Source organism: Salvelinus fontinalis, unplaced genomic scaffold (genome assembly GCF_029448725.1).
Source record: "Salvelinus fontinalis isolate EN_2023a unplaced genomic scaffold, ASM2944872v1 scaffold_1271, whole genome shotgun sequence".
In the NCBI taxonomy this organism is placed as follows: Eukaryota; Metazoa; Chordata; class Actinopteri; order Salmoniformes; family Salmonidae; genus Salvelinus; species Salvelinus fontinalis.
Window position 1 is genome coordinate 1 of NW_026601480.1, and position 12,500 is coordinate 12,500.

At 50.4% G+C, this 12,500-nt stretch overlaps 1 protein-coding gene across 1 annotated transcript in view; it reads right to left on the minus strand.

Annotated features, from left to right (window-relative positions):
• Positions 1-2,916: 2,916 nt before the first annotated feature.
• Positions 2,917-12,500, minus strand: part of LOC129848899 (VPS10 domain-containing receptor SorCS2-like) — a gene marked incomplete at its 5' end in the record, with an annotated part of 32,959 nt that continues 23,375 nt past the window's right edge. Inside the window, 5 exons of the mRNA XM_055916003.1 lie at positions 2,917-3,625; positions 5,396-5,487; positions 5,749-5,825; positions 7,574-7,676; positions 8,299-8,445. Coding sequence (XP_055771978.1) covers positions 3,514-3,625; positions 5,396-5,487; positions 5,749-5,825; positions 7,574-7,676; positions 8,299-8,445 — 531 coding nt within the window. The remainder of the gene's footprint in view (positions 3,626-5,395; positions 5,488-5,748; positions 5,826-7,573; positions 7,677-8,298; positions 8,446-12,500) is intronic.

Consider the following 12,500-nt stretch of genomic DNA (forward strand, 5'->3'; position numbering starts at 1 on the left):
CCCTCCACCACCACCACCACCTCTGATACACTCCCCTCCACCACCACCACCTCTGTTACACCCCCCTCCACCACCACCACCACCTCTGTTACACCCCCCTCCACCACCACCATCTCTGTTACAACCCCCCCTCCACCACCACCACCACCTCTGATACACCCCCCTCCACCACCACCACCTCTGTTACACCCCCCTCCACCACCACCATCTCTGTTACACCCCCCTCCACCACCACCACCACCACCTCTGATACACTCCCCTCCACCACCACCACCTCTGTTACACCCCCCTCCACCACCACCATCTCTGATACACCCCCCTCCACCACCACCATCTCTGATACACCCCCCCTCCACCACCACCACCTCTGTTACACCCCCCTCCACCACCACCATCTCTGATACACCCCCCTCCACCACCACCACCTCTGTTACACCCCCCTCCACCACCACCACCTCTGATACACCCCCCTCCACCACCACCATCTCTGATACACCCCCCCCTCCACCACCACCACCTCTGTTACACCCCCCTCCACCACCACCTCTGATACACCCCCCTCCACCACCATCTCTGTTACACCCCTCTCCACCACCACCACCTCTGTTACACCCCCCTCCACCACCACCATCTCTCTACACCCCCCTCCACCCCCACCACCTCTGTTACACCCCCCTCCACCCCCACCACCTCTGTTACACCCCCCTCCACCACCACCACCACCTCTGTTACACCCCCCTCCACCACCACCACCACCTCTGATACACCCCCCTCCACCCCCACCACCTCTGTTACACCCCCCCTCCACCACCACCACCACCTCTGTCACACCCCCCTCCACCACCACCACCTCTGATACACCCCCCCTCCACCACCACCATCTCTGTTACACCCCCCTCCACCACCACCACCTCTGATACACCCCCCTCCACCACCACCATCTCTGTTACACCCCCCTCCACCCCCACCACCTCTGTTACACCCCCCTCCACCACCACCATCTCTGTTACACCCCCCTCCACCACCACCACCATCTCTGTTACACCCCCCTCCACCCCCACCATCTCTGTTACACCCCCCTCCACCACCACCATCTCTGTTACACCCCCCTCCACCCCCACCACCTCTGTTACACCCCCCTCCACCACCACCATCTCTGTTACACCCCCCTCCACCACCACCACCACCTCTGTTACACCCCCCTCCACCACCACCACCTCTGTTACACCCCCCTCCACCCCCACCACCTCTGTTACACCCCCCTCCACCACCACCATCTCTGTTACACCCCCCTCCACCACCACCACCACCTCTGTTACACCCCCCTCCACCACCACCATCTCTGATACACCCCCCTCCACCACCACCATCTCTGTTACACCCCCCTCCACCACCACCACCTCTGTTACACCCCCCTCCACCACCACCACCTCTGTTACACCCCCCCCCTCCACCACCACCACCTCTGATACACCCCCCTCCACCACCACCATCTCTGATACACCCCCCCCTCCACCACCACCATCTCTGATACACCCCCCCCTCCACCACCACCATCTCTGTTACACCCCCCCCTCCACCACCACCACCACCTCTGATACACCCCCCTCCACCACCACCATCTCTGTTACACCCCCCCCTCCACCACCACCACCACCACCTCTGATACACTCCCCTCCACCACCACCACCACCACCTCTGATACACTCCCCTCCACCACCACCATCTCTGATACACCCCCCCCTCCACCACCACCATCTCTGATACACCCCCCCCTCCACCACCACCATCTCTGTTACACCCCCCCCTCCACCACCACCACCACCTCTGATACACCCCCCTCCACCACCACCATCTCTGTTACACCCCCCCTCCACCACCACCACCACCATCTCTGTTACACCCCCCTCCACCACCACCCACCACCACCTCTGATACACTCCCCTCCACCACCACCATCTCTGTTACACCCCCCCCCCTCCACCACCACCACTTCTGATACACCCCCCCCTCCACCACCACCATCTCTCTACACCACCCTCCACCCCCACCACCTCTGTTACACTCCCCTCCACCCCACCACCTCTGTTTCACCCCCCTCCACCACCACCACCACCTCTGATACACCCCCCTCCACCACCACCACCACCTCTGATACACCCCCCTCCACCACCACCATCTCTGTTACACCCCCCCCTCCACCACCACCACCTCTGTTACACCCCCCTCCACCACCACCACCTCTGATACACCCCCCTCCACCACCACCATCTCTGATACACCCCCCCCTCCACCACCACCATCTCTGTTACACCCCCCCCTCCACCACCACCACCACCTCTGATACACTCCCCTCCACCACCACCATCTCTGATACACCCCCCTCCACCACCACCATCTCTGTTACACCCCCCCCTCCACCACCACCATCTCTGATACACCCCCCTCCACCACCACCATCTCTGTTACACCCCCCTCCACCACCACCACTTCTGATACACCCCCCCCTCCACCACCACCATCTCTCTACACCACCCTCCACCCCCACCACCTCTGTTACACTCCCCTCCACCCCACCACCTCTGTTTCACCTCCCTTCACCACCACCTCTGTTACACCCCCCCCCCCCTCCACCACCACCACCTCTGTTACACCCCCCTCCCTCCACCACCACCTTTGTTACACCCCCCCCCTCCACCATCTTTGCTCAAATGAAACCCAGGTCTCATCTCTGCCTCTACTCTCACTCCAGCCAATTCACAAGAGATGATTCAATTAGGGGAGAGAGGGGGAGAGATGGAAAAATAGATGAAGGTAGAGACAGTAAGAGAGAGAGAGAGAGAGTGAGAGAGAGAGAGAGAGAGAGCGAGAGAGTGAAAAGAGGGCAACAGAACATTTTTAAAAACAGAAGAAAACCGAGAAAGAGTGAAAGAAGAAGCGTTCTCTCCACATGCACCATCATCTTCCTCACTGGGCTAATCAACCCCTCAAGAAAATCATGGAGGAAACGACCGGGTCATAAAAACGGAAAATTGGGCGCTCCACTCCACCTAATGGAGAGTGAATTTTGGAGATGAGAAAACCCTGCTGGTGCAAAATATGAGTCCTGGAGAGGCAGCTGATCCTTATTCCTTCACTAAGCCGCTTATTTGCAAGCAGAGGAGCCAGGACTTAGGCAGGGAGAGCAGGCTAGGAGTGTGAGCTAAGCAGCAGGAGGTGTCACTGAGACTGCCGGATCAATTCTCAATGTCTCCTGGGGGAATCATCGCCTGGCCATTTCATCTGAAGAATAGGCTCAAGCCAATCAGACACCGCAATGTTAAGGTGATAGTGTTAAGAAACCAATCAATTACTTTGTTACTAGTTGAGAGAGTTGCAATACACCAATGGCAGAGTTTTGGAGAAGAGGTGTCCTTGAAATGGGGCCTATTCTCAGACTGCAAATCTCATAATTCCCTTTCCAAACGACTGTATATAGCTCCATAGAGGATTCTGGAAGATTCCAGGGCACACTCACGTCATGACCAACGTCTCATCTCCCGGCTCGCTCAAAAGTCCGTCCACGAACACTGAGGTGCTTGTGAAGGTGTGGATGGTCCAGGTGCGTCCCTCATCAATACTGAACCTGGGGAGAAAAAACATCAACACAATCACATCCACTATATGGAAGTTTAAAGGCTCTTTTCAACAAGCGGCCATCTTGGATGAGGTAGAAATTCATCTCTATATTAGTAGGGTTCCTGACTAGCAGGGTGGAATGTCGTCACACAAAAAAACTATGCATCGATAACTATCACAACTATAGGTTTAATTACATAACTAGATGTCTACTGACCTTAAGTTCTTTCTAAGAATCTTGGAAAAAGTGAGTCTCCATATTGGTAGGGTGCCCTGCTAGGTTGTATGCGGTCGTACATGACTTACAGTTCTATAGGCTTTAATAGAACGGCCATCTTGGAAAGAGGATCAAAAGACCCTTCATAATGAGTTCCTGTCTAGAAGGTTGTATGCGGTCATACATGCCGTGAGAGGTCAGATTATCTCCACGACTGAACCATGACCTGGAACTGGTCACCAGGCTGTTTCGCCGTGGGTTTGTCTTCAAACACGTCACCAGACGCACACGCTAATGTTTACCAAAGCAAGTACTTTCAAATTAGAGGATAAAGTACACAAAGCTAACCGCTAGCTCGAATTAACCTCCTGTGGTTATGGCTCCCGGAATCAACCGGGTTACATAAGTATGGTTGTGTATTGGAAAGAAATCAACGTGGGATTGAGAAGCAGACCCATGTCTGTAGGCTATGCAATTAATCATGTGCTTACAAGCCTTGAGAATAACTAGAGAAACACACTAGAGAGACAGATGAGATAATATGCACAGAGTATGAGAGACAGACATTCCAATACTGTATACAGAGAGAATCAGCCAGAGGGAATGGTTTGTTGTTGTCTGTCTCATATCTCTCTCTCTCTCTCTCTCTCTCTCTCTCTCTCTCTCTCTCGCTCTCTCGCTCTCTCGCTCTCTCGCTCTCTCGCTCTCTCGCTCTCTCGCTCTCTCGCTCTCTCTCTCTCTCTCTCTCTCGTTCTTTCTTCCTCCATAACACTCGAAGAACATGTTCGAAGATGAACTTACCGTGAGGACACAGTGGAAGTCCTTTGCTGCAATCTAATCTTTTAATAACACACAAGTGTGTATTTGTGATGAATGAATGTACACCACAGATTTCTCTAACACCAATCTGCATGTAATCCCTATTTCATACGTACCCTGAATAAGCACAACGTGACTGCATTAGAATATGTACAGATTTACTTCTGAATGTACACATTATTATGTATAAGCCTACATGTTTTATTTTGGCATCTCACCTCTGAGAATGTTACGTTTTTACATTATTAAAAGCAACGTGGCAGCGGTGGGATAATACATGAGCAACCCAAAGCAACCCGCTGCTATTTGTGTTAGAGTGATCCAGAGCCAGGAATTAGCTAACAAGTGTGTGTGAAGGGAAGTCAGCATATTGGCACGGGGCATCCTTGAGTTGGGTTCTTTTGCTTTCCAAGGGGCCCCTAAACGAAAGTGAATCTCTGTGATCTACATACATGTCTGTGCACTTCTGAGAAGGGGAGAAAAATGTTTCGTTTGAGGCTGTGAATTTAGGAATTTCTGGGTTTGAAGAGGTATCTCTCTCTCTCTCTCTCGTATTTTGTTGATGGTTAGAGGAGCCTACTTAAGTATTTTGCTGACAGAGGAGCCTACTTGAGTATTTTGTTGATGGTTAGAGGTGCCTACTTGAGTATTTTGTTGAAAGTTAGAGGTGCCTACTTGAGTATTTTGTTGACAGTTAGAGGTGTCTACTTGAGTATTTTGTTGATGGTTAGAGGTGCCTACTTGAGTATTTTGAGAGGGATGGAGGTGTCTTTGATGGCAACGATGACCCCTCCATGGTCCAGGTACAGGATGTGATGCTCCTCCTCAAACACCTGAAAACAGGAAGGAGAATTGCAGGAAATAATGAAAGAGACAGGAAGTGGAAAGTTAGTTGATGACTGCAAGAAATTAAAAGGATTACAGTGCATGAATAGGACACATAGAAGAAGAGTATAAAACAGTTGAACACTGTAGGCTGAACGTTTTTTTAGCAGACAAACACAATTGAATGCCCTCTTCCACAGTTAATTATCCCATCTCTCCTTTTCAGAAGAGTGGAGAAAAGAGGGGGATAGAGAGAGACTGAGACTTACCTGCCTCCAGGTCTTCCCACAGTCAGAGGTGATGTACATCTCTTCTTTATACTCCACCAGCTGGGAACCCAAGTTACCTGAAAGAAAGAAAGAAAGAAAGAAAGAGAGAGAGCAAGAGAGAGAGCGAGAGAGAGAGCAAGAGAGAGAGCGAGAGAGAGCGAGAGAGAGAGAGAGAGAGAGAGAGAGAGAGAGAGAGAGAGAGAGAGAGAGAGAGAGAGAGAGAGAGAGAGAGAGAGAGAGAGAGAGAGAGAGAGAGAGAGAGAGAGAGAGAGAGAGAGAGAGAGAGATACCAGTGAGGGAGGAGGAGGCGCTCTGTCGGATCAAAGCCTCCTGCACCGACAAATCATTTCAGATAATTTTCCTCTCGTTTTTAACAGCGGGAACGAGGGAAAAGAGGAGGGGAGAAGTGAGGGTTGGCATGACAGCTCGTTCTCACTCAGAGGATGAGGCAGCCCACTTATCCCCTTCACTCAGGACTCTGTCTAACTCTCCTCCTCCAGAGGTGCCCGAACAGAAATGCTAAGTATTCAATAAATAAAAGCAGTGGTGACTGAGTGAACTCTTCTCTGGGGTTGAAGTGCTTTGGCACTGAATCTTCCATTCCTCTAAGCCTCTACCTTTCTAAGGTAAATCCAGGTTGTCTAGAGGAGTGGCACTGTCAACAATAGAGCGGTCTGAGAAGGTTTAGCTGGATAGTGGGCTTGGTGAAGTGTGGAGCACACAGCTCCGCTGCTAGTTTCCCCCACTGTGTCTGCCTGGCGTAAGCCTGCATTATGTCCAGTCTTGTCTGTCTGATGGCTCCACTGTATTGCAACACAGAGAGCTATCAAAGCCTCAGAGCTGCTTCACAGTAATGACTGGGGCTGGAATCCCTCACTGCATCACAGTAATGACTGGGGCTGGAATCCCTCACTGCATCACAGTAATGACTGGGGCTGGAATCCCTCACTGCATCACAGTAATGACTGGGGCTGGAATCCCTCACTGCGTCACAGTAATGACTGGGGCTGGAATCCCTCACTGCATCACAGTAATGACTGGGGCTGGAATCCCTCACTGCTTCACAGTAACGACTGGGGCTGGAATCCCTCACTGCATCACAGTAATGACTGGGGCTGGAATCCCTCACTGCGTCACAGTAATGACTGGGGCTGGAATCCCTCACTGCATCACAGTAATGACTGGGGCTGGAATCCCTCACTGCGTCACAGTAATGACTGGGGCTGGAATCCCTCACTGCATCACTGTAATGACTGGGGCTGGAATCCCTCACTTAGTTCACAGTAATGACTGGGGCTGGAATCCCTCACTTAGTTCACAGTAATGACTGGGGCTGGAATCCCTCACTGCATCACTGTAATGACTGGGGCTGGAATCCCTCACTGCATCACTGTAATGACTGGGGCTGGAATCCCTCACTTAGTTCACAGTAATGACTGGGGCTGGAATCCCTCACTAGAAGCAATAGTCTAAAGCTTACTTAGACTAACCAACCCCGGTTCACTAGCAAACTAGTTGATTTCTTAGATTTTTTTCCTCTTAAAACTGCAATGCTGGTTAAGGGTTTGTAAGTAAGCATTTCCCTGTAAGGTCTACACCTGTTGTATTCGGCGCATGTGACAAACACAATTTGATTTGAAACTGTAGGGGTTCCCAGTCTCAGTGTCCCCACAGGGTGCTGTTACAGTGTCTCATACAGAGAGTAATGCTGTGTTCCTATAAAGCCAAACAACCAGAATGATTGGTCATAATGTAACCATGGCCACTGCAGTAATGACGTAAGGACAGTGGTAGTCATGGGGCAGTGGTAGTCATGGTTACTCACCTGCGCCCATGATGAGTCCGGGGGCGGAGTCTTTGGTGTGGACGGTCCCTGATACGTAGGGGTTGTCAGCCCAGCGCAGGTGGAGGTGGAGGTGACAGTCAGGCTAGGAGAGGGGTAAAACATGAGTTATGTCACATTATAAGGGTAGTACTTTATGTTGTGTGATCTATGGGGCCTGTATCTGGCCCTCTCAAACCTAAACAAAAAAAGTAGCCTGTTTGCAGCACTGTTAGGCAGTAGATTAAACACAGACAACACACATGAATCCACATTTAACAGAAATGTACCAATCACCAGCCTTCTATTCAATCAGACATTATTATTCTAATGTGCTTTGAGACAGGCCTTTTAGATGGAGTAGTAGCAGTGTTTGTGTCGTCTTGGACACACCGTGCGGGTGATAGTGTTGTTGTCAGAGGACATAAAGCTGTCTCTCGGACCTGTCACCTGGCGTCGCTGTCACAAACAAGGAGCAGATATAAACGAGAGAGGAGTAATGGGTGTTCAAAAACAAAGTTATGGTTAAACTTTCTCTGTCTGAGGGACCGATGGCTAATAATGACTCAGACACCCAGCCCTGTAGATGTTCACGAGACCACGGTTTGCCGATTGAATGCTTTAAAACTGCACTCTTCTTGCCTTCCATCCTAGAAGTAATCACTTACATGTCGGCAGATTGATGGGTATAAAGCTGCTGCATTGTGGGCAGTGCATGGTTTCCTTACTGATTTGCAGTTGACCGGTTTGCCGTTCATGTCAGTAGTAGGCGGGGCTAGCGGTTCCCAGTCTCGGCCTTTGTTATAGGTGATGAGAGTCCGCACTTTGCCATCCACCTTCTGATTGGCCAGGAAGACCCCCTTGATCCCGCGCACCTGGAAAGCAATGACAACAGACATCTCAGTTATGGTATTATACTGTAGTGAGGTATAAAACTGATGTGGGGTCAGTTTGTATGGGTCCTAGCTATAGTAAAAGCACAGGCTTGTAGAAAAGACTGTTCAGAGATCAGAAAGTTGTTTAGTCAGAGACAGAATCCCACAGAGCAGAGTTCTCCAGACAGTGCCAGAAAGTATTCAGACCCCTTGACTTTTTCCACATTTTGTTACGTTACAGCCTTATTCTAAAATGTATTTTAAAAAATCTATCGACACACAATACACAATAATGATGAAGCGAAAACAGATGTATTAAAAATAAAAAACAGAAATACCTTATTTACATATGTATTCAGACCCTTTGCTATGAGACTCAAAATTAATCTCAGGTGCATCCTGTTTCCATTGATTATCCTTGAGATGTTTCTACAACTTTATTGTAGTCCACCTGTGGTAAATTTAATTGATTGGACATGATTTGGAAAGTCCCACACCTGTCTATATAAGGTCCCACAGTTGACAGTGCATGTCAGAGAAAAAAACAAGCCATGAGGTCGAAGGAATTGTCCGTAGAGACAGGATTGTGTCGAGGCACAGATCTGGGGAAGAGTACCAAACATTTCTGCAGCATTGAAGGTCCCCAAGAACACAGTGGCCTCCATCATTCTTAAATGGAAGAAGTTTGGAACAACCAAGAATCTTCCTAGAGCTGGTCGCCTGATCCAAACTAAGCAATTGGGGCAGAATGACCTTGGTCAGGGACGTGACAAAGAACCCGATGGTCACTCTGACAGAGCGCTGTGGAGATGGGAAAATCTTCCAGAAGGACCATGAGAAACAAGATTCTCTGCTCTGATGAAATCGAGATTGAACTGTTTTGCCTGAATGCCAAGCATCATGTCAGGAGGAAACCTGGCACCGTCCCTACAGTGTAGCAAAGTGGTGGCAGCATCATGCTGTGGAGATGTTTTTCAGTGGCAGGGGCTGGGAGACTAGTCAGGATCGAGGGAAAGATGAACGGAGCAAAGTACAGAGAGATCCTTAAAGAAAACCTGCTCCAGAGTGCTCAGGACCTCAGACTGGGGCGAAGGTTCACCTTCCAACAGGACAACGACTCTAAGCACACTGCCAAGACAACGCAGGAGTGTCTTCGGGACAAGTCTCTGAATGTCCTTGAGTGGCCCAGCCAGGGCCCGGACTTGAACCCGATCGAACATCTCTGGAGAGACCTGAAAATAGCTGTGCAGCAATGCTCCCCCTCCAACCTGACAGAGCGTTCGAGGATATGCAGAGAAGAACGCGAGAGACTCCCCAAAGCTTGTAGCGTCATGCCCAAGAAGACTCGAGGCTGTAATCGCTGCCAAAGATGCTTCAACAAAGTACTGAGTAAAGGGTCTGAATTCTTATGTAAATGTGATCTTTCTGTTTTAATTTTTTGTATAAATTAGCAAACATTTAAAAAAAAAATAAAAATTTGCTTCGTCATTATGGGGTATTGTGTATAGCTTGATGACGGGAAAAAAAGGTTGTAACCTAACAAAATGTGGAAAACGTCAAGGGGTCTGAATACGTTCCGAAGGCTCTGTATAATGTTACTATTATTGCTACTCGGTCAGGGGAGAGTCACTTGTCAGCAGGTCCGGTCAAGAGAGACTACCTAAGGGGAATATGGAATAAACTACCTGTCTAGATGTCTCCGTCTATGAAACTCGTATCTACTGTATCTGTGTACCCCTCTGTCTGTCTTGTCTTCCTCTATCTGTACCTGCAACACACCCTCTCTCCTCCTCTCTCTCCCTCTATCTCCTTCTTTCTCTAGCTTTCCCTCCATCTCCTTTACTCTCTTTCTTTTTCTCCATCTCTCTCACTGTGTGATGAGAGTGCAGCCTGGAGCGAGGGATGTGAGAGGAGGAGAAGAAACGTGTTCTGCAGTGCTGGCCCTCGGTTTCACGGACCACTTCCTCCCATCTCCCTCCTCTCTTCCTCCCATCTTCCTCCCCTCTTCCTCCCCTCTTCCTCCTCTCTTCCTCCTCTCTTCCTCCCCTCTTCCTCCCCTCTTCCTCCTCTCTTCCTCCTCTCTTCCTCCCCTCTTCCTCCTCTCTTCCTCCCCTCTTCCTCCTCTCTTCCTCCTCTCTTCCTCCCCTCTTCCTACCCTCTTCCTACCCTCTTCCTACCCTCTTCCTCCTCTCTTCGTCCTCTCTTCGTCCTCTCTTCGTCCTCTCTTCGTCCTCTCTTCCTCCCCTCTTCCTCCCCTCTTCCTCCTCTCTTCCTCCCCCTTCCTCCTCTCTTCCTCCCCTCTTCCTCCTCTCTTCCTCCTCTCTTCCTCCTCTTCCTCCCCTCTTCCTCCTCTCTTCCTCCCCTCTTCCTCCTCTCTTCCTCCCATCTTCCTCCCATCTTCCTCCTCTCTTCCACCCCTCTTCCTCCTCTCTTCCTCCTCTCTTCCTCCCCTCTTCATCCTCTCTTCCTCCACTTTTCCTTTACTTCCTCCTCTCTTCCTCCCCTCTTCCTCCTCTCTTCCTCCCCTCTTCCTCCCCTCTTCCTCCACCTTTCCTTTACTTCCTCCTCTCTTCCTCCCCTCTTCCTCCCCTCTTCCTCCTCTCTTCCTCCCCTCTTCCTCCTCTCTTCCGCCCCTCTTCCTCCTCTCTTCCTCCCCTCTTCCTCCTCTCTTCCTCCGCTCTTTCTTTTCTCTTCCTCCTCTCTTCCTCCGCTCTTTCTCCTCTCTTCCGCCCCTCTTCCTCCACTTTTCCTCCACTTTTCCTTTACTTCCTCCTCTCTTCCTCCCCTCTTCCTCCTCTCTTCGTCCTCTCTTCCTCCGCTCTTCCTCCTCTCTTCCTCCTCTCTTCCTCCCCTCTTCCACCCCTCTTCCTCCTCTCTTCCTCCCCTCTTCCTCCCCTCTTCCTCCTCTCTTCCTCCTCTCTTCCTCCTCTCTTCCTCCCCTCTTCCTCCCCTCTTCCTCCCCTCTTCCACCCCTCTTCCACCCCTCTTCCACCCCTCTTCCTCCCCTCTTCCTCCTCTCTTCCTCCTCTCTTCCCTCTTCTCTTCCTCCAATTTTCCTTTACTCTTCCTCCTCTCTTCCTCCGCTCTTTCTTTTCTCTTCCTCCTCTCTTCCTCCACTCTTTCTCCTCTCTTCCTCCACTTTTCCTTTACTCTGCCTCCTCTCTTCCTCCTCTCTTCCTCCCTTCTCCCTCATCTCTTCCTCCACTCTTCCTCCTTTCTTCCTCCTCTCTTCCTCCCCTCTTCCTGCCCTGTGTTTTAATATGAGCTTCCTGTCTCGAGGCCACGCAGGCTAACACTACATTTACACTCTAGTCATTTAGCAGACGCTCTTATCCAGAGTGGTTTACAGCAGTGGGACTCAAACCCACAACCATGGCACCATGCTCTACCAACTGAGTCACAGCTTAAGACCCACTCAAAGCCACAGGCGATCCAGACATGGCTCTGCGCTGCCGTGGAGGTGGGACCGCCTACCCACTGTTACCTTGGCAACGACTAGCAATGACGGAAGTCCGTGTGAGCAGGAACAACATTATGGAAATGAGTGATACACTCTGTTCAACAGAGAATAAAGAGAGGAAATCAGGTGTGTAACAACTCCCACCCAAACACACAAGGTAAAGACTTGGAGAGAAACAGCTCGGCAGTTTATAAGGAAGTTGAAGTGAACTGTGCTAACCTAACCCACCTATGAAGTACAACAGCACCACAGCATTCCCATTGATCAGGGTGTAATGACCTGTCCTACAGCTAGGGGCCAGGGTTCTCTTCTCTCACCTGTCCTGTGCCATTTAGCAGAAAGTAACAGAACGTGACAGTACAGCGAGTACATATATTATAAACTTGTTGGTTTGATCCCTGATTGGCTGAAAGCCGTGGCATATCAGACCGTATACCACATGTATGAAACAAATTATTTACTGCTCTAATTACATTGGTAACCAGTTTATAATAGCAATAAGGCACCTCAGGGGTTTGTGGTATACAACCAATATACCACGGCTAAGGGCTGTTCTTATGCACGATGCAACACAACACACCCTCAGGCCTTTTTG